The 23,432-nt window shown below is 37.3% G+C and overlaps 1 protein-coding gene across 1 annotated transcript; it reads right to left on the minus strand.

The window, feature by feature from the left end:
* Positions 1 to 661: 661 nt before the first annotated feature.
* On the minus strand, positions 662 to 16,151 carry LOC139128190 (myosin-1-like). Its single transcript, XM_070694026.1, has 6 exons — positions 15,303 to 16,151; positions 14,290 to 14,476; positions 11,944 to 12,083; positions 2,922 to 3,420; positions 2,576 to 2,691; positions 662 to 1,342 (listed from the first exon to the last, which is right to left on the minus strand). The coding sequence occupies exons 1-6, from the start codon at positions 16,149 to 16,151 to the stop codon at positions 662 to 664; spliced, it is 2,472 nt and encodes an 823-aa protein (XP_070550127.1).
* Between the last annotated feature and the right edge of the window lie 7,281 nt (positions 16,152 to 23,432).

Below are 23,432 nucleotides of genomic sequence, written 5' to 3' on the forward strand. Positions count from 1 at the left end.
CGATGAGATAAGGATTCTTGGAAAGTGATTTAAGTTGGGTATAGAGATCTAACATCAAGGTATGACATATATCTCAAATGATAAGTAAATGCATTCCAGGCTTTAACTTCAACTTACAACAATAACTTCATCACGGCTGAATTACGTCCACTGTGTCACTTTGGGTCAACCTTAATGAGTGTAGCATGCTATAGCAGTGTACACTTACCTATGCCGAACACGTGGTACCACAACGAAGCAGTGGTTCACCATAACCCTATTATTATTGTCATTTTTGATTTGTTTCTTTAATCTTGAACCCGGTCAATTATTTATTGACCTTGTTATAAAACAGTACATTCTATTTTCTACTTTGAAAGTCAGAGTTTTAGTTTCAGTTGAAGTTCATTTATTATTACCCGATATGAAAAGTGTTCTGGGGGTATCTTATATTAATTGCGTTACCAATGAGTGAATGGTGCAAATTTTACATAATCGACTTAACAGGTAGATATTGGGGTTTAAAAATAATGAAACAAAGAAAGCAAAAACATAATACCACAAGACATCATACAACTAACAGATTAAGGTTTTTAACAGACTCTAAACTTTAACTTGAACCAATGCTCCAAGGAGTGCGCTAATGCCACTATTGAAATATACTCTATTCAAGTCACAACTACTAGGTTTTCAATCTTCTGGCACGTTTCATAATTTTTCTCCCGCTCACTGACCCTGATGCAGTGAAGGACTTAGGAGTAATAGTTACAGCGAGGTCACTTCCAAATGCTGGTGTAACACTTCCAAATGCTGTACATGATGCGGATACTGGTGGCGCTGTTGACATAGAATCCAAAGAGGTCCTACTATTAAGATTTCCAAATGTGCTTGTGGAACCAAAGACAGATGTACCAGGCATTCCAAACATCGTTGCAGGAATGGGTCCTCCACTCAGTTTTTCTGCCGTTTTAGTTGTTGATGGTGTCGCTGCCGGTGTGGTACACTGAATAAATACACTTGAATTTATTTCGGTAGATGCACAATTACCTATCCTCGACTCACTGAGAAAATTGTTGCAGCTTGCCGACCCTTGAGATTTCCTGTGATCTACATTTGCTGTTGACGATTGTGATTTGATGTCAGACGGAGACACTTTCTCGATTTCCGCCCCTGCTGTATCGCTGTCGTACAAAGTACTGTTTCCAGAGTCTTTCGGACTGTGCTTTGCATCTTGGGATGCAGCTGCAAAGTTGAACCCATTAGTATCTTCAGAAGTGGATTCAAGCCGGATTAACGTCAACATTCCAGTCGTTAGTTCCGTTTTGGTTGTAAAACCTTGTTTGCTGAGATGTTGCAAAGCATCCTTAAAATCAAAAAAAAAGAAAGATTAGTTAGTACAGGTAAAGTTTGAAAACAAACATTTCCTTTCAATTTTGTATAGCTACATCAGTGTTGTGTAGGATAACGACGGAAAAAAGGTGTCAGTTTTTCACTCCAAAATCTAGTGTTATTATTGAATTTAAGATGTCATGTTATAAAATTCTGTTTGGAGCCAGAATTCAACATTTGTGAAAAAAATAATAGACTTAACCATAAGCTTAACGTTGTAAAACAGTATTTACTGCTACTTATCAAAAATGCAAAATGCATCTGAGACACAAATCAAACCTTGTTTAACTCATTGCAGCAAAACATCTAAAATTACAATAATGAGAAAAGTGAGAGTCAGTGTCAACCAGCATAAAGCCTTAAAGGCAATTCTTTCATTGCACCATGCTTACACTTTTAACCTATTCTTTCTTTTATCTTCATTTCTGATACCAAAAGCGCGAGGGCAATTATTTACAGCAACGATACACTATAGCAACACTGTAAAACTTACAGTTACTTATGGCATATGCTGCTAGTGCAGGAACATTTATGTGGCACAATTTGTTCATGAAGGGGCAAAACCGAGAAATGTTTGTATACTGCATTAGAACATTATCTTTCTCTCATTACATACTTAACCGTTGATAAATGAGCGATAAAGAGCAGACACACTCAAGATCAATGCATAATATGTACAAGTTGCCATATTTCAAGTATCGTATTTCAAGGTATAAAATTAATGACTTTGTTTACATAATCACATAAAAACTGTCTGCAATGTTATCTGGTATTTCACATAGAGGTTTCAATAGATAAACAAGCTACCCCAAAACTACAGTAACATTGCAATCGTCTCGTAATATCGCTTTTCAATCACAGTAATTTACAATTTTGCCCAATCCCTAACTCACAATGCAACCAATCCAAATACTGACAGTGTGCATTTAACACATATTGAATGGCTAGGGCGTCTTGCTGCTGCCACACACCAGGTCAAAACGAATTATCCATGACCTTTGACTCAAATGACCTAAATCTTTTGAGGTCTTCTGGGTAAATCCTGACCTAGCCAACTAAAACCATATAACATTGACACAGATACAATGCTATTTAAAGAAGTTACTTTCACGCTTGTGGATTTTTGTGACAAAATTTGTTCTCATATTTCCGTCACCTTCACAATCTGATACTATTATGTCGTCTGGTGACGCGTCCTAGTTCTTACCTTAGCTTTCACTGTCTGCTTTGGAGTGCCCTGAGTTGATTTTGAATCTCTGATTGTGAGTGGCAGATGTGTTGAGTTACCATTCAAATTTGTTTTACACGGCTTTCCGTCGCGCCCTTTGAGATGTCAAATTTACAGTATGATTTTGGTAATCCGAAAGTATCTCGCTCACAGAGCTCTGTGTTTGGCTTGAATAATAATCCATTGCTTTGACCTCTTGGTTGAATTTCCATGGCGACTAGCTCAATGATGCCACTGAGGGCATCATGCCTCGTTGATAAAAGTTGAGCAGCAGTTCTGTAACACAGCAGGCTCTCTATATAATCGCATGCCCCTTTAATGTTACCGTATTTTAATTCCAGGTCGTTAATATCAGCAGCTGCTCTTATAACCAGTTTGTAATTGTTTTTCAGTTCATCTATCAGTCTCTGCTCTTCTCTCTTTATTTTCGTGATTTCTTCTGCTTTCATTCTCACCTTCCTTTCATCTCTGCTGCACAGCTCTCTAAGAACGCTGTGTCTCTGTTTGGCCAGGAATTTCTTCTTTTCAGCTTCCTGTTCTTTCACTTTCAGTTTGTCAACCATGACTTTCAATTCTGTAAGATACTCATCTGCTGCATCTTTCAAGTCTCTATGGACATGTACTGGTTTTCTATGTGTGTCTATTGTGCAGTTTGTACAGACAGGCAACTGACATGTTTCACGGTAAAGATCGATTTTGTTATTAATGTGAATACTGCAATATTCAACTTCTTGTACTGTTTCTGGACTGGATTTCTGAGTCGTTTCATACTCTTCAATGGTCATAAGTCTGTGAGTCCTTGTGGGTGGAAGATTTCTGTGAGCCTTGGTACATTAGACACAAAGACCAAGTTTACAATCAAGACATCTGTGGGTGCTGGGTTTTTCCTTGCAGCCTTCACAAACGATCTCAGCTACATCCAGTCGTTGAGGCATTACCTCCAACAATTTCGTCATAAATCTATTGCATTTGACTGCTGGCACTCCTCCTGCTGGAAGGTGACATTGCTCTTGGCATTTAAGGCAGTTAAACGTTTGTGTATTCTTCACCAATGTGACCAAACACTGTTTACAGAATGTATGTAGACATGGCAGAATCTTAGGTGACTTGAAGCGTTCCAGACAGATAGTACAACGCAAGAAATCTTCATGAAATTCTGAGAGAAACTGACGATCAGAAAGAGTAGCCATTTAACAGATCAACTGAAAGAAAGACTCCTTATCTTGCTTATGATTTGAACTTCCAGATCACAGCTCCTTCGAGCTAAAGCTTTCCTCTATTAATACACTCATAATACACCGGTCTTTATACAATCCACATCACTATTATGTTGTGTGAGGTAAGCCTCTGAATTTGTTGGTTTATGTATGTTCTGTAACACTGTGAGCGCGTATAGATAGCACGACAGAAATAACGTGGGAAAGGTATGCTGGTTAGGGAATTCCCCGAACTGATGAGTCAGAACGTTCCACGACAGCTGCGATACGTCATTGCAGTGTTGAATACGATCAGTAAATAGGGTCACGTATCTCTTTTTCGCATTCGAACTCACTGCCACATGCGAAAACATGCCTTTTTACTGTCATGTAACTATTGATTCTAAGGTTCGAACGATGCATAGGTAGCATGCTTTTGTTCTCAGTATCCGTTCCAAGACTCGCTGTTGGAGAGTTGTAGTGACGTAGCACGATGTTTTCCCTGACGTAGCTTGCATTTGAGTCTGGGGGAAGTACGTTGCTCTCGTTGACACAAATAAACTCAGAAAATCCGCTGGGCATTACACTGGTACCCGGCGGTGCATTGTGACACTCCAAGGGAAACGATTGAAAATTGGTATCCTCAGGCTTGCGTCTTCCAAAATCAAAGAAAGGGGATTGATTTGTTCTCTACCACCACGCCGTATAAAAACAAGAAGAATGGGTACATTTTCGGAAACTGACGCCCTCAAAAGTATTAGAATACCTATTGGGTACCCTTAACTATTCAGAAGGTAAAGTCTGTATTTCGAGAAATGCTACAAAAGCAGTGTTCGGAATGCAGATTTTTGTCTTTTTCTGGGATAAGACCCCTATCTAATTAAGCTACCCAGCAATTGCTCCGCTGTAACTGTATTTTGTTAGTATCTCTCCTAGGTTTCGATATAATCGGGATTCGTCAAATTTGTTCCATCATTCTATTTTTTCTTTTTTCGTGAAATTAGTGTAACATAATTCTCGGGATGTTTTAGAATATTTGAAAACATTCCATTACTTCATTTCAGTAGGGTTTTTTTCAAGCAAATGCTTTAGATAGAAATGGCGGGACAAATTTCATCAGAACAAAATAAGACTAATCTCTGTAGGTACATAGAGTTTTCTACCAAACCCCAAAATGTTTCTGGTAAAAACCTGACCGAACCTAGGTCATCCCAGGGAATCGAAATTGTTATATTTGAAAAATCAGCAGTGTCTGAGAGTGACGTTTTCATGAAATCGCACAAATACCGTTGAAAATACAAACGGTGAAATTGGAACGAATTTTGAATAACATCTGAATTAGGCTACTCCTAGACACTATCTTGCAAAAGAAAACATCAATTGCGATAATAGTTGTTCAGATACAACTTTTTGACAAAAATATGATATATATATCATAAAAATTCGTACGTGTATCATGTTTCGAACAAATCTGAAAAAGGATTTCCTTGGGCCTCCACACTGTTTATTACAAGAGTCACAAAATTTGTTTTATAAGTTTTCAAGTTTACAAGTTAGTTTATTCTAATCATGCAATCTTCAGAAATTTCTTACAATCAGAAAATATTATGAAGTGGGTGGTCATAAGGTGGTATCATTCATGAACTCAATCAAGCCATTGACATTGAGAAGAAGTGAACTGATGTATTGTGACGCACAAGAAGTGTAAACATTGGACTTCTCGCCGCTTTGTCATGTCATGTCTTCTGTACTAATAGACCGAGGTTCGGCCTTCGGCCTCACACTTCGATCCCGGGCCTTCGATCGACTATCCAAGCAACTCTGCGCGCTCCTGTGCCTTAGGTCAGTCATGATTTGACTTCTTTATGTCCATAAATTAAATTGACTACGAAGAATATCAGCAACACAGTTATTCTGAACCAATTTCGTTTTGTTGGTGGTGGTGTGGGGTGACGCCACAAAATTAAGGAATTGCTTTTCTAGTGCGTCAGTTTTTAAGGTTGACAACCCCTTTTTCCACATTGGTGACATATTTGTTTCCTGATGTATTCACAAAAATCAAGAAGACGTGTATTTTTTTTCGAATATCTTTAGAAGTTACCCTCTATCACCCTGTAACTCCACGTTACATATCTAAGAGTTATCTTTATTTTGGGATAAACTATAATTAGGTCATGTGAGGTGGCGATGAAAAATATAAGAAAAATATCCAGAGTCAAAATCACCATGACAAGCTGGAAAGTGGTAAAGTTCATTGCCTTCTGGAAGACAATTTCCCAAAATTTGTCTAACTTTACAAAAACTACAAAAGAGACAAACAGGTTATCGATATATGCTTAAAAAGTCCAGTACAACCATTTCTGTACACAACTGTATAGATTACTGATTTGAAATCACAAGATCTTCAGATAAGAAGTCAAACATAACCTTTCAGCTTCATAATTCATTGAGTAAAACAGTCGATGTGACATATCAGCGTGGATTGACAATTTACGCTGCGTCACTTTATTTAATTAGTCCCTGTAATTTTAACATGTAGCAAACACAAGTTTGATGGGGAATTTTTTATTAAACAGCCAAGCATATTCACCGGACAATTGGATACCGTATATGTTAAGGGACAAAAATACACTCAAGCTGTAAAATGCTTTTCTTTTGGTATAATGAACCACTGAAAGTACAAGTAAATCTCGAAGCTGAAATTCTGAGACATTACGATATATTTCATAGCCTTGACAAAGATCTCTATCACGGAAAATTTATCGAACACCTGTGTCAATCTGGGAACAAAACAATCCCACAATACTGCTTTTTTCGTAGTGCATTTATCGTTTTCCTGTTATTTGGTCTACCCTGTCCAATTCTTTCGATAAAACCAACAACCTAAATAAAATGGAGTCGGTGTCACGCAAATAACTGAACCACTATCAGTGTAGTGATTGAGAAACTTAGCGCAGAATGCGCCTCGGAAACAGATATTTAGACTTTCAAATTTTTACAGTTCTTTTCTGATCGACAATTTGTTTCGCTCATTTTAAAGATTTTTATCAAAACTAATTTACTGTCTTGTCTTTACAAAACTCCAAAGATTTATTTTTCGCCCGGGCCGCAGAGTTAACACAGGGATGGCCGCCATTTTGAGTTTGTCGGTTCCTGTTGTTTATTCTTGACTTGGTTAGAGTATGGCAGAAAGTTTTATGTCTCACTTAAGCATCGCGTGTTACCCAATGCGCTAACTAGTGTCGCAAAAACAGGAAAACGGACATAAGAACCACAAATATGAAACTCAGTAAAATTGACGAAGCAGCATCTCCAACAACGGGCGTACGTGTTGTTTGTGTCGATTCAGGTGGTATGTAATCTTCCCAGTTCGTTACATTGTACATCTCCAAGACTTGATCCAGAAAATCGTTCCATTTTGAAGTCCAAATATCGGTACATTTTACTTTTTGGACATCACTCAGACTACTGTATCTGAATAGAGAAAGTAGATCGATCGATTCATGGATCGATCGATACATGGATTTATCGATAGATAGATAGATAGATAGATAGATAGATAGATAGATAGATAGATAGATAGATAGATCGATAGATAGATAGATAGATAGATAGATAGATAGATAGATAGATAGATAGATAGATAGAATGGTAGGTAGATAGATAGATATGTAGAAAGATGGACTCGATTCCATAGGTCATTCGATAAATAGACAGGTGAATAGAAACAGAAAAATAGATGCAATATTAATTTAACTTTAATTGAGATAAATAGTTAGATGCATGGACACAGAAATAGGCACATGGAAAATATATGTAAAATGGATACATATAAATAGGTAAATTATGAAGACACGAAATCGAGTAAATGATTAAATAAAAACATTAAATAGGAAGCATTCTATTCTGCTTTCGAAGAAGCAAAATTCTTTTCGTTTATTATTTTTTATCTGTGTCTCTACCATTCCATCTATCAATCGAGCGTCCCTACACGTCACTAATCGTGTACAGTGACGAACATCAGCAACTTACGTGATCGAATCCCTTGTCAGCTGTTTCAATAAGCGTAGATCGGCTTTAGCACTGGCGATACCCATGAACATCTCGTAGTAGTCATGTGATGCGGGACTCGCTCCCCAGCATGCCCTGTTGTCTGACGTCACTACCACGGGATAACCATGTGATAGTAGGTACGACCCAGGATGGTTGCGGAGGTCAGGAAAATGCATAAGCACCTTTTGATAATTTAAATATACCGTGTATGAAATATAATTCAATGAATAAACGGCATTGTTTTGTCGATGATAGACATGAAGAAATGAGTCGCTGGATATCCAAGCAGCTAGAAATTTTATAATTTCACACGGCTAAGTGTTTGCTCGTTATTTTATTGCGTATGTATGTATGTATGTATGTATGTATGTATGTATGTATGTATGTATGTATGTATGTATGTATGTATGCATGTAGTATGTATGTATGTATGTATGTATGTATGTATGTATGTATGTATGTATGTATGTATGTATGTATGTATGTATGTATGTATGTATGTATGTATGTATGTATACGTACGTACGTGCAGGAATACTTGTTTACATCAATACAAACCTGACCAGATATCGGGCTTATCTCAATGGGAATATCGCGATCTCTAATTTGCTTTAACACAACTGGGTGCTTTACAGCTGCATAGGCATGTCCAATTCGTACGGCGTTCAGAAGTAGTGCGTCGAAAAGATTTTCATCCGCAAATGTGCCCTGCCAGTCTGTAAGGTATAAGGGAAGTTCATACCTTGTAAAACTCTGATGTTTTTTTCATATTTTATGTTCATTGTGTCAGATAAAAAACACGCCTTTCTATTAATGTTTCTCTGTCTTCATTTGGGCTATTTTATTTCTCTCTTGTCAAATACGACATTTTGAAAAGCGAAGATTACTTAGGACATGTCTATTAGCGCTTCCTCACAAAGTAATACCGTTTAAGACGACGGATACAGACGACGGCTACCAACGGGGCTTTGAAAAGTTTTATTCAAAACTGTTGTTCCATATCAGCTGTTCTGTGGAATCGTCCGACTTAATTTCAGCATGCTCTCATTTGTTTCTGATAGGATCTCATTTCACAAACTTAATGCACATCCGATGTGAACTCCCAATAGACTCCCTATATACTTGATATCAACTTCAGCCTACCTTAGTATACAGCATCGACCTCTAGACTATCATTTTCTCTACTGTGTACAGGTGAAGCTAAAAAATAGTCATTGCTATGGCTAAAGACGCGGGTCATAGAAAGGGAACTTTTTTTTTCATGGTACTACGTCACATTGTAGTGTTGCCGGCTATTTTATCGTTTGATGACTTCAGCTAGGGAATTAACTCGCTGAGAGGTAACACAGGATGCAACTACACAGTGACGCCGCAAATTGAAGTGGACGATGTTTATTGATACGCTGTCGGCTTGACCGACCAGAAAGTCATGCTCTTGCATCACAAAGTCATGCCGAGGCCAGGGAGAGCCTAGACTGACAAATGTCTAAGCCTCCCCCACAAAGTCTTGAATCTAAAGTCTAGAGTCCAAAAACCTCCTCCAAAAGTCTCCAATCTGATATACTCCGATAATCTGAAACTCTGCAAATCTGAAGATCTGAAAATCTACCTATAGACATGAAAACTTCACATTAAATAGACAATTTTACAAGGCGTAACCTGAACATGTAAATTACATCACAGGAAGTACTCGTACATTGGCTGAAAGGTATGAAAAGTACCATGATTGGAAGGAAGTTTCTAAAATATTCAGAATTATTCTGCTGAGTTGGCATCCCAACCAACGCTTTTTAATATTTATAATGTTCTTTTGACAAATGCCGACTTCTAAAAATAATAGTTACTACCGTTGCATGGTCAAGATTTGTGAGCCAGAATTTGATTATGTATGTATGAGCCATTGTTTCATGCCAAAGTCAATTAAATGATGACCACTGTGACGCAGCCATATCGGTTTCACACTTCATTGTTTTAGCTTAATTGTCCATTCGAGTACCAGTATCAATGTCAATGTCAGTAAACATCTTTTGTTCGTATTTGACTGACCGGTAGTGGCATTGTATGTTAATTAGGGACTGGTCAGTTTCTTCAGCCTGGGGGGGGGGGCGGTGGATTCATGGGGGGGGTCACCCTGTTTTTGACTTTGGTGATAGGGGGGTCACCATGTTTTTGAAATGCCCAATAGGGGGGGTCAGTGTGTTTTTGAATTTTGACACAGGCTCATCATTGCCTAAAATGCTAGTGTCAGCCACAAAATTCATCATTCAGTTGTATTTTTCGGCGCGCCCTTCGGGCGCGTAACTTTAATAATCAGTCTTTTTTTTTCAGCACGCCCAACTTTAACATATCAAGCATACATACATCAGAGATATCTGTATGTTCAATATTTTTCAGCGTGCACTTCAAGCTCATTACTTTAATATATCATACATCTTTCAGCATGCCCTTCAGGTGCATGACTTTAATATACAAGGCATATATATCAGAGATATCAGGATGTTTCATATTTTTTGGCGCGCCCTTCGGGCGCCATACTTTCAGAGATATCTTGATGTTTGCTAAGTGAAAGTGTACCATTATGAAATCTGCATTTCATATGAAAAGGATGACAAATTCCTGATACTTTTCTGTTCTCTCTGTGAGAATTCAGTATGAGAAAGCAACATGCACAAATATTTCACAATATATATTTGATACAGTGACTTATTTTAGAGATAGAAAAATGACAAGATATCTTTCCTTCTCATTGATGCAATTATTTTCCTTTGTTTCATAGGTTTTCTGTAGAAAGATGCTTTTTTTTGAACAAAATAACAGTTAAAAAAGGCAGTTTTTGTCATTATTAGCTGTGCTTTTATGGTTTCAATGTTACACAAGAAAAGGTCCTCTCAGACAATGTACACATCAGATTTGGCTAAAAAAGCTCTCTATGGCTCCTCAGTAGATTTAATTGGATGGTTGGCAAGTCTTGACACCCATCAAAGTTTTTGATTCACTGCTTTTTCCTCTTTGATATTAATGATTGACATCCATTTCTGTACAACAGTTCAGGACATCTGGTTAAGCAGAGAAAGTGTGAAATACATTCACAGCTCATTCAAAATACAGCTCATTTTTTTTTTTTTTTTTTTTTTTATTTTATAATTTTTATTTCGGGAGAAATAAGTTTAAACAGCGATCAAAAAAAGGACGCTGATACATTTACAGAGCAATAAGTACAGTTTAGAGACAAAAACTAAACCATGCATTACAGTTGAGAAGAGACTTTCCCAAGTTACAGATGCTTTACATTATGTTTCAAAATTTTCCCACTTCAGTAAAGCTTTCTCAATACAGTTATTTCTTTTGGAAATATACATTTCAACTCTCTTCATGATTCGCACATTTGTTTTCACAATATTAAAGGATGGGATCCTATTCTTTACCTTGCAGTCGTAAATAGTCTTCTTAGTGACAATAATTAGGTGATTCAAAGTGAGTTAAAAGATGCATCTCCTAAGAGAATTTGTTTGGTCGATAGAGTAGGAGGTGCATCAAGTGCAGAGCCCCATAGGAACAAAAGGTTCTCCATAAAGTTTGCACACATTCACATTCTACAAATAAATGAAGAATGGTCTCGTCAACTTTTTGACAAAAAGTACACAAGTTACTGTTAACTCTGGGGGATTCATACGAAACAAAATACGGTTTGTATAGAGGATATTATGATTTAACTTCCATTGGAACTCTTGTAATTTTGTTTCCATTGTAACTTTAAATGGCAGTGCAAAGATATGACCCCACTCATCTCTATCTACAGTTAGAATTGTGAAAAATACAGAATACTCTTTGGGGGAATAACAAAACATGTTGTGAAAAGTTTTCTAATGGTCTTTAGAGCACATTTTGTCAATGGCATAATTTTGTTGCAGATTATTACACTGATAGGTAATTCTGGTCTAATTACTTCAACATTACATTTCTTCCATTTCGATGGAATTGACTGTAAAATACCTTGCCATTGTAAAAGATGATTAAGATTACAACCCGTATCTGATAAATCAATCCATGTTTTTATATTATTATAACGGTTAAAGATGTCTACAATATACACTATACCTTGTGGAAGAAAAACTTATCAAAAACTGACTGATTGTTGATGCGGATTTCTTTGTTGTTCCAGATGATTTGTTGTGAAATACCAAAGTTATTACAAGGGTTTATCTCACTCCAAAATTCCAGCATTTCATTGAAAAAACCTGGTAATTGAACAGGGAGAAATTTTACACTGTAATTACATCTGAAAATGAGACTGCCACCAAGTGGTTGTAAATAAAATCCAGAAAAAGTTTCCACGGTAATTTGGTCTCTGAAATGTAACGCTTAATCCATGAAATTCTAAAAGCTTTGTACAATGCAAAATGTCTGTCATACCTATTCCCCCTTCTCTGATATCACCTATTAATGAGTTCCTACTGACCCTATCTGGGCCATTCCAAATAAATTTGTGAATAACACTGTTAATTGTTTTGATATCTGAGAATTTGATAGTAATAAGGTTGAAAATGTACAAAAACTTTGAGATAATCAATGATTTAACTATTTGGATTTTACCAATTAAAGTAAGCCCTCTGGATCGCCAGTGGCAGAGCAAACGAGAAATAGAGTCGAATGGACCTTTAATATTTTTGTTATAAGCAGACGCATGGTTATATGAGAAGAAAATACCGACAATTTTAATTGGGGTGTCAGGCCACCTTATACCAAAGAGTGCATCTTTTCTATGCCTCCATTTACCGAGCCACATAGCTTCCGTTTTGTTACGATTTATAGAGAGACCAGATGCTAAATGAAAACTGTTTAAAAGAGAAAGAAGATTCACAGCAGATACTTCGTCTGCCAAAAAACATGTTAAGTCATCTGCAAATGCAGCATTCTTGATTTCCTTGTCAAAGATACTTATACCATGAATATTATCATTTTGTCGAAAGCAGCTAAAAGTACTTCCAACCCAATGATAAAAAGAGCTGGAGATAAGGGGTCTCCCTGACGAACACCTCGCTGTAATTCAAATATCCTGTTGAAAGGCCACGGTTAAGTACACAACTTGTTGGATGTGAATAAAACACGTATCCAATTTACAAGGGAAGGGCCAAAGTTAAATACTTCCAGAGCTTTATATAAAAATGGCCATTCTAGGCTATCAAAAGCCTTTTCAAAATCTATGGCCATTAGAATACCAGGTAAGTTTTCCATTTTTGTGTACTCCATAATACTATCTATAATTCTTACACAGTCACCATTTGACGACCCTTATAAAAGCAGACTGGGTCTCATTTATAATACTATGCAAGATCTTGTCTAAACGTCTAGAAATACATTTTGCACCAATCTTGTAATCGACATTTAAAAGTGTTATGGGCCTCCAGTTTCTAACGAAACGTTTATCCTTTCCTTTTTTTTCAATGAGAGTGATAACCCCTTGTTTCTGACTATTTGACAATTCACCATTCTCATACGCTTTGTTTAAAGCATTAACCACATAGCGACCTATAAGAGGCCAGAATTTAACATAAAATTCAACAGAGAGGCCATCATTACCTGGAGTTTTATTAAAAGGCATACTAGAAAGGGCCTGTAAAGCTTCATTGTAGGTAATGAGGCCATCACAAGAAGCACTGTCTTGATCAGTTAATTTTGGTAACTTAACCATATTGAAGAAGTCACTTATAGAATCTGAATTCTCAGAATTTTGTTTACTGTGATAGAGTTTGGAATAAAATGACTTAAGCTCTTTTGAAATCTCTTGAAAGTCTGTAATCCTTCTTCCTTCATCATTGATAATTTGGGTGATGTGGGACCTTTTAGAGTTGGCTTTTTCCAAACTGAGAAAATACTTTGTATTTTTCTCCCCTAACTCATACCAGTTGGCTCTGGAACGGATTATGCTACCTTCAACAACATGATTTAATTCTATCTGCAATTCCTTTCTGATACCTTCAATATCATCTCTGATTTCATTAGAAGGATTAGAAGCTAGTGCTATCTCCAGTACAGTAAGTTTGGACTCAAGATCTGAGATATTATCTCTCCTGGCTTTAGCTTTTTGTTTCCCAAAAACAAGAGAAGCAGACTTTATTTTATAATTTAAGAAATCCCAAATCTGAACAGGATCCTGTGAGTGATATTCATCTACCCAATTTTCAAAGTTGCTGTAAATAAGATTGATAAACTGATCATCCAGAAGAAAGCTATTATTGAACTTCCAGTAGGAACGTCCTAGTATTGCTCGACTATCACCAATGGAGAGTGTAATTGCAGAATGGTCACTATAAGTGCAAGAAATAATACCTGTATCTGAGATAGCTTGCTGCAGAGAGCTACTCACTAAGAAAAAGTCTAAACGACTCTGAATTAACTCGGGACGCAACTTGCGCCATGTAAAACGGCTTGTGGATGGATTACGGACTCTCCAAATATCAGAAAGATCAAACTTGGCGCACAGCTCATTCAAAATAGCTGCTGACTTTTTCCATGTAGTTGGGTTTCCCCCTTTCCTGTCTAAATTAGGATTGATAGTCATGTTATGATCCCCTCCCCAAATAACTTCTCTATCTGGTTCTATTTCCATTGCATGAAGCATTTCAGTGATCTGTGAAAGATATGAAACATGCTCAGTTTCATTATTTGGACCATAACAATTAATGAGCAAATAAGGCTTTTCAAAAATATCAACTGAAATTATAATAATCCGACCATCTTTGTCAGTACTTACATGATTAATAGAGAAAGTTACATTTCGAAAGATGACAAGTACACCTCTACTGTTGGAAGTACCATGTGAGAAAATAAAGTGACCAGGGAGTAACTTGGCCACAGCTTTTCATCTTTAAACACACTATGTGTTTCTTGAAGGAAAATAATATTTGGATTTTTCTTTTGTAACCACTGGAAAACGCCTTTTCTCTCCTTGTAGTTAGCAATACCACGAACATTAGCGGAGAGAACATTAACATTCTCAGCCATCAGGTTTAAGAAAGAAAAACTACACAAAAATGTAATACAATCATTGTTAAATCTCCCGAAGTTTTCAAAAGAAAAATGGAAACAGAAACAGAACAAAAGCCGAGCTCTACAACGAACTCAGCAAAAACAGAAAACACAGAGAAAAAACAAAAGGCAAAATGGAGCGTCTGGTACATGGCGAAAAGCTGCTAATATTTCTGGGGCGTGTTAAATGGAAACAACCCCGTAAACGACAGCTTTGGTCAAAAACACAAATCGAGAGACCAAACAGAAAAACACAAAAGTGGTCACAACGCCAGGAAGCAGGTCGTCGGTGACAATTTTCGCACGAAACCTCGTTTCACATACGGAAACTTTACAAATTGAAAATGGCTGCAGCGCCGTGAATAGGATGACCGGATTTGAAAAAAGAGTCTTCACATAAAAAGGTATATGCATACATATCAGTTTACTCGCTGGTATTCTTGCGATGAAGGCGTATATTTTGAGTTGTTGATGAAGAGATGACCATTTACGAACTTGACTTTCTTTTTATCGTTGTACGCTTTGTCCATCACACTTCGAAGACTTTGCTTGACTTTATAGTCTGTATGACACAGATCTGGTTTGACGAAAATGTCCGTACCTCTGAGAGCCGTACGCCAGTTTCTCAGTAAGACACTCCGTTGTACACGAAGAGGGAATTTCACGATGATATGCCGAGGTTTGGCTGGTTTACTATGACCGACTTTCAAATTTGGACTGCGGTGGGCATTGTCTATCAAAATGTCCGCCATCTTGAACTTTTCTGCCGCGAGCTTCTTTATTATTTCAATGCAGTTTTCGTCTTCTACTTCAGGAATTCCCCCGAAACGGAGATTGTAGTTACGGGAATATCTTTCGAGACTTATCGCGGAACTTTCAACTTGTTCAGTTCTTTTGTTAAATTCATCCAATTTAATTTGTAGCTTCTGAACTTCTGCCTTCAACTCTATATTCTCTTCTTTCAGCTTACCTATGTCGTTGTCTGCGAACTGCATGGCTTTGTCCAGTTCAGTGTATTGGGTTTCAACATCTTCCATTCTTTTAGATAGCTTTCGTTGTTCGGTCATAATTGTTGAAACACGGTCAGATATCGATTCAACTTTCTGCTCCAGATCCTGCAAACATTCTTTCAACAAGGCTTTCAGCGAGTCTCGAGAGAAACCACTCTCACCTTCTTTCGCGCCTCGTGCTGTTGTACCGCCATCTTTAAAGTAGGCTGAGATATCTTGGTTGTCCGGACCAGCTTTTTGGCTTTTAGCTCGGGTTGCGCTTGCCATATCGCTTCCAGGTCTCCTAAAAGTGTTCTAGGTTACTTTAAATCTATACTGGTATGGTCAAATGTTCAACCTGGTGGACTATAACCATGAAATTTTGACCAGCTTTTACCGACGGTGTGACCACGCTGTTCACTCCAGCGCCATGACCTATGACCTCTCCGAATACCGTTTAAGACGACGGATACAGACGACGGCTACCAACGGGGCTTTGAAAAGTTTTATTCAAAACTGTTGTTCCATATCAGCTGTTCTGTGGAATCGTCCGACTTAATTTCAGCATGCTCTCATTTGTTTCTGATTGGATCTCATTTCACAAACTTAATGCACATCCGATGTGAACTCCCAATAGACTCCCTATATACTTGATATCAACTTCAGCCTACCTTAGTATACAGCATCGACCTCTAGACTATCATTTTCTCTACTGTGTACAGGTGAAGCTAAAAAATAGTCATTGCTATGGCTAAAGACGCGGGTCATAGAAAGGGGACTTTGTTTTTTTCATGGTACTACGTCACATTGTAGTGTTGCCGGCTATTTTATCGTTTGATGACTTCAGCTAGGGAATTAACTCGCTGAGATGTACCACTAGGATGCAACTACACAGTGACGCCGCAAATTGAAGTGGACGATGTTTATTGATACGCTGTCGGCTTGACCGACCAGAAAGTCATGCTCTTGCATCACAAAGTCATGCCGAGGCCAGGGGAAGCCTAGACTGACAAATGTCTAAGCCTCCCCCACAAAGTCTTGAATCTAAAGTCTAGAGTCCAAAAACCTACTCCAAAAGTCTCCAATCTGATATACTCCGAGAATCTGAAACTCTGCAAATCTGAAGATCTGAAAATCTACCTATACACATGAAAACTTGACATTAAATAGACAATTTTACAAGGCGTAACCTGAACATGTAAATTACATCACAGGAAGTACTCGTACATTGGCTGAAAGGTATGAAAAGTACCATGATTGGAAGGAAGTTTCTAAAATATTCAGAATTATTCTGCTGAGTTGGCATCCCAACCAACGCTTTTTAATATTTATAATGTTCTTTTGACAAATGCCGACTTCTAAAAATAATAGCTACTACCGTTGCATGGTCAAGATTTGTGGAGCCAGAATTTGATTATGTATGTATGAGCCATTGTTTCATGCCAAAGTCAATTAAATGATGACCACTGTGACGCAGCCATATCGGTTTAACACTTCATTGTTTTAGCTTAATTGTCCATTCGAGTACCAGTATCAATGTCAATGTCAGTAAACATCTTTTGTTCGTATTTGACTGACCGGTAGTGGCATTGTATGTTAATTAGGGACTGGTCAGTTTCTTCAGCCTGGGGGGGGGCGGTGGATTCATGGGGGGGGGGGGTCACCCTGTTTTTGACTTGGTGATAGGGGGGGTCACCATGTTTTTGAAATGCCCAATAGGGGGGGGTCAGTGTGTTTTTGAATTTTGACACAGGCTCATCATTGCCTAAAATGCTAGTGTCAGCCACAAAATTCATCATTCAGTTGTATTTTTCGGCGCGCCCTTCGGGCGCGTAACTTTAATAATCAGTCTTTTTTTTTCAGCACGCCCAACTTTAACATATCAAGCATACATACATCAGAGATATCTGTATGTTCAATATTTTTCAGCGTGCTCTTCAAGCTCATTACTTTAATATATCATACATCTTTCAGCATGCCCTTCAGGTGCATGACTTTAATATACAAGGCATATATATCAGAGATATCAGGATGTTTCATATTTTTTGGCGCGCCCTTCGGGCGCCATACTTTCAGAGATATCTTGATGTTTGCTAAGTGAAAGTGTACCATTATGAAATCTGCATTTCATATGAAAAGGATGACAAATTCCTGATACTTTTCTGTTCTCTCTGTGAGAATTCAGTATGAGAAAGCAACATGCACAAATATTTCACAATATATATTTGATACAGTGACTTATTTTAGAGATAGAAAAATGACAAGATATCTTTCCTTCTCATTGATGCAATTATTTTCCTTTGTTTCATAGGTTTTCTGTAGAAAGATGCTTTTTTTTGAACAAAATAACAGTTAAAAAGGCAGTTTTGTCATTATTAGCTGTGCTTTTATGGTTTCAATGTTACACAAGAAAAGGTCCTCTCAGACAATGTACACATCAGATTTGGCTAAAAAAGCTCTCTATGGCTCCTCAGTAGATTTAATTGGATGGTTGGCAAGTCTTGACACCCATCAAAGTTTTTGATTCACTGCTTTTTCCTCTTTGATATTAATGATTGACATCCATTTCTGTACAACAGTTCAGGACATCTGGTTAAGCAGAGAAAGTGTGAAATACATTCACAGCTCATTCAAAATACAGCTCATTCAAAATGTACTGTATTTAAACTTTAAGATTGACACTTTGAAATTCCTATCTTACAACTGACATGTCAACAATTTCACTAAAACATAGAATGACTATTTAAAATATAAATATATGTAAAATGTAAAATATAATATATATATATATATATATATATATATATATATATATATATATATATATATATATATAATTTATGTCCATCTTTTGTTTTACCTTTGTCGCGCCCGGGGGGGGGGGGTCACCCTGTTTTAGAAATTGGAATAGGGGGGGGGGGTCACCCTGTTTTCAAAATTTGGAATAGAGGGGGGGGTCAGCCACTTTTTGACGTCGGCAAAAAATAATCCACCGCCCCCCCCCCCCCCCCCAGGCGAAGAAACTGACCAGTCCCTTAACACATTGGCAACGATACTTGAGTTAATAAAAGAACTACCGGTAATGATACTTCAGTAAAGAAAAGAAAAGACCCTCCACGTTGTACCGTGTGAAATGGTTTATCCCATGGCCAGTGAACGTTCGTTATGAGTTCAACAAAATTGTACATATTCCCTGTAATACTTTTACTTTAAAAATTACAATCGTAACAGTAGACACTCAGAGAAAAATCAAGAGAAGAATGGCAAATCGTACCCAAAAATGGAAGAAGATCTTTATTTACGATAGACAATAACAGGTGTGGATTCAAAGACGTATTGGAAGCCATCGATGCTGGTTTACTAAGTAAACAATAGCTTTTTGTCAGAAAAATCCGTCTCCGAACTCGGCTGTACGTGCGTATAGCGGCTATTCCATTTCCCGGCTTCCTACCGGTATGTTTCTAAAACATGCCAAGGCGGCCATCGCAGTATATCGAACAGCAAGTGACTGTGGCTTGAGGGTAACTTGCGTGGTATTGTTTTTGAAATACTGCGACGGTTGTAGCTATTCTGCATGACTATACATTAAGTAAGCGACAGAAGATTGTCAACTTAATGCTTCCCTAACAAATAATTGGATTAAACGACCGCGATACTAAATATGAATATTGTGAACGAAGTTATCATCAATGATATCGCCTGGAAAGTTAAATGCACTTCCGGTTTTCAGGTGTCTGCATTTCAAACGCTATCGTACTGTCAAATGACCTCCCCCAAAAGAGATATTCACATAATCTATTCCTGTACATAAACTGTTACGGAAATTACTAAAATTGTTCAAGATAAGGCCGTGAGACGAAAATGTTAACATCAGAAAGCAGGACATAATACCGACAACTTTCTCCTAACGATGCAATCCACTTTCGTCAGCAATGTCAATTTTGTGGTGGGAATAGCCATAAAAAACTACTTCGTGTTCTTCTCCGTAAATACTGGACAGCAAATCAGAAGATTATACCGTAAATATCTTTGCATTTACATAATTTGAATAGCGCTGATCGCAAATTACGTCACTGTTCTCTTCATTAATATGCATAAATAAACATTTCTTCGCATTTTCCCCATAAACGACGAAAATAAAACCTGCGAGTGTTAGAATGGCTATTTAGCGTCACACTTATTCGTATGAATTGATGACTGAGACTACAAGCTGCAACAACAGCCGCGCATACAACGACAAAATTTGTCCGAATTTCAGCATATTTGTCCGAAAGTCGCGCGCGTGCAGCTATATTTAGTAACATATCCGAAATCGCGATCAACGCTATTGATAGACTGGACGAATTGTGTAGGCCTATTTGCCGTACCGCGTATTTCAAATCTACGCGATGGGGTGAGTACGATTGATAAATCGCGTCTAGCCATTACAGCGTTAACATAATTATAATTCCTGCGATGGTGTTGTCGCAAATCTGTCCAGCTTCACTCTGGGTTTTACTGGGGAATAGCCTCAACCTGTCTGTTGCGAACAGAAGTCGTACGTTAACCCTTTGCACCCTGACCCCCAGGTATACTCTATGACGTCATCGGACATTTCTGTCCGAGCCGGGTTCAAAGGGCCAATCCTTACCAGATATCGGAGGTACCAAGGGACCGTAATATTTGTGTAATTGAAGACGAACACGCCGTTAGAATTGAGATTGATTGCTTTATTTACAGCACGGGAACTCAGCCCGAGTTACAACTTAAGCTCTCTCATATAATCGTCTCTCTCTGAATGAATGAATAATGCCATTTCTAATTTATCACAATTTAAAATTTACTTTCTTTCGTAATCTACCTTTACTCTAAAGGTAATGACACATCATCTCGTGATACAACAAATTGCTGACTCTTCACAATTTGTTGATTCAAACGTACTGTATCTTATGAAAGCAGATTGTCATTTATCAATCCATAGCTCCATAGCATGTTATTTCTAAATTTAATTCTTCCTTTACACACCAAGATGACGTGTACTTAGTTATTCCAGTGTAGTCCTGTCCCTCACATCATATGACAGAGTCCATGATATCAAGTTGTGTCAATCAAGCAAACTGAATTAAATTGATTGAGGGAAAGCTCGAGATATTAAAGCATAACTGCCAGTCTTTTAAAAAGTAATATCAATATTCACGGGCCAAGATCTCTTAACACTCCAAAAGTTATGTCAAAATGAGTAGCGTTCAGCTTATCAACACACCTTGTTTGTATGTTATTGTTGATAATTGATCGAAATGAACTGCCGACTAGAATTAATTTGTCAACATTGCACATTGCAATATGTTTTTGTTTTCTAGAATACAAATAATGAGAAGAATGTTGTCAAAAGTTAGAGATCTTCTCCATTGAAACATTGTAGTTCAACGCTACAAGCACGGCATCGGGGAAAATATGGTGATAATGACTTTCAAGCAACAATAGCCAAAATTACACATTATACTATAGCTTCATCAATACAAGTAAATTTGGTGACGTCATACCCTAACATTATTACTGATAATGTATCCGATTATCCGGGTCCCTCACATTTTACTACATTTACAGATTCACTGGCATCGCCCAACCCCATCCTTGCCCGTAATGGACTCAAGCAAACTTTACACTTCATAATGTACTCGGCTTCACCTAATAAATTCTGTCATGCAAAGTTCGCTTTCATCCATTATATGCTGGGAGGGGATACATTACTGCTCAAACAAATTTATTACGGGTATTAGTTTTTATCAATACAATTGCATTTTTCTCAATGGTGTCCGTAATGGTTGAAATACTGTGTATTAGCCTTGCGTACACAAATGAATCGTATAAAATATACGGTGTTATTTTTGACAAATACATTCTATGCGGGAATACATTCTGTCGTCAACAATATCATTGGACAATACAGACACACAGGATGCATTGACAAGTTGTACACTGGAGATTTCGACAATGTCGGATTACAGCCCTAACACAGTTGAAACTACACGGGATCTCGAAGCTGTCGAATTTATTACAGTGTTTATTATTGATGTGGACTCTGACACGTAGGGAAGGGTCACTGTTTGTTGCACGTGAAAATTGAGGGAGGGTCACTTTTTTCTTACCAACACTTTTGAAGGGTCACTATTTTACGTGTAGCGTCATTTTGAAAAAAAACAAAACAACAACGCCGGCCCTCCCTCCCTCTAATTTATGCTGAGTCCCTTAGCCACGTGGGCGCAAGTGACACATCGAATCGATCGTCTCTTTGATGTTTGTAGGGTTTATTTCTTTTGTATATTTCAGTTTCTTAATTTCTTGATGAATGTATGAAACTCACTATTTTACTGTTTCTTTATTTCTTCATTTCTCTATTTTGCCATTTCGCCCTTTCGCGATTTCGTCGATTATAATTAGCCGTTAAAGATTTCTTTACCTTGGAATGACACTAATTATTGGCGCTTTCAACCCGTTTCGACGTCTGTTTACATCTCTCGAAATATAACTTTAGAGGGCGCTACATCAAAGTAACCGAACTTGTCTAGTACTTTCAGGTCAAATTGGTCAAAAATGGGCTGAGAATCTACGTCTCACTGACAGTTACAAAGCTACTTTATTCAGTCGTCTTAATTCAACAGGAATTGTTAGCAATTCAGTAAATGATTTAAATTGGAAGATTTTCCATAGAGGCCTAGTCACAGGAAGCCTGGCCAAAACTTTCAATTTAATTGATGGGAAATGCCATATTTGTGGCCAAGAAGAAACACTGGAACACATCTTATTTGAGTGTAAATCTGTAAAAGAAATCTGGCAGAAATGTATTTCTTTGTCAGAAAACACAGCTTTGATAACGATATCAATATCAAAAAGATAAGCGATTGCAGGAATCGAAATTAATAATAACGCAACATCTGACATACAGTATTACTTCCTTTGTAAAATACACAGTTTAGAATATTCGAAATTATGTTACACTTGATGGGAGTACAGTTTCCCTTGAATCCTATGGTATGCAATTAAAATATTGTCGTTCCTCATGGATGAATACATAATATTTCACTTATAAGATGATGAACAAAGCTGAGGATTTTATCGCAAAGTTTTCAAGCCTTGTAAGACTTGAAGGAGAAGAATGCATCCTGAATATGCATTTATATGATGATCTTTGTAGTTAAATGACTGACTGATTTTTTTTTTTTTTTTTTTGGGGGGGGGGGTATTTTTTTCAGATAAGTTGCATTGTAATTTTAACGCATCATAGTTATGTAGATATATTTTATTGCGAATTTTTTGAAATAAATTTATCTTTAAAAAAAATATAGTACTTACAGCACTGACCTCAATCTCCGTACAGAGATTGTGTTCGGCGTTGATAATTATAATCTAGCTAGGGAGTCTCAGCTGTAGCCACGGCGCTTGCTAAATAACTAAACGGAAGTAATTTTACTGAAATCACTGATTAAGTTGATTAAAAATTTCTAATTCTAAATATTTTAGATTACTTTTTTTATATTCTGGAAAACGTTTTCAAAATAATTTACTAAAATGTTTATGAACGAATTTGAG

This window comes from Ptychodera flava, unplaced genomic scaffold (genome assembly GCF_041260155.1).
Source record: "Ptychodera flava strain L36383 unplaced genomic scaffold, AS_Pfla_20210202 Scaffold_45__1_contigs__length_1260105_pilon, whole genome shotgun sequence".
Taxonomy (NCBI): Eukaryota; Metazoa; Hemichordata; class Enteropneusta; family Ptychoderidae; genus Ptychodera; species Ptychodera flava.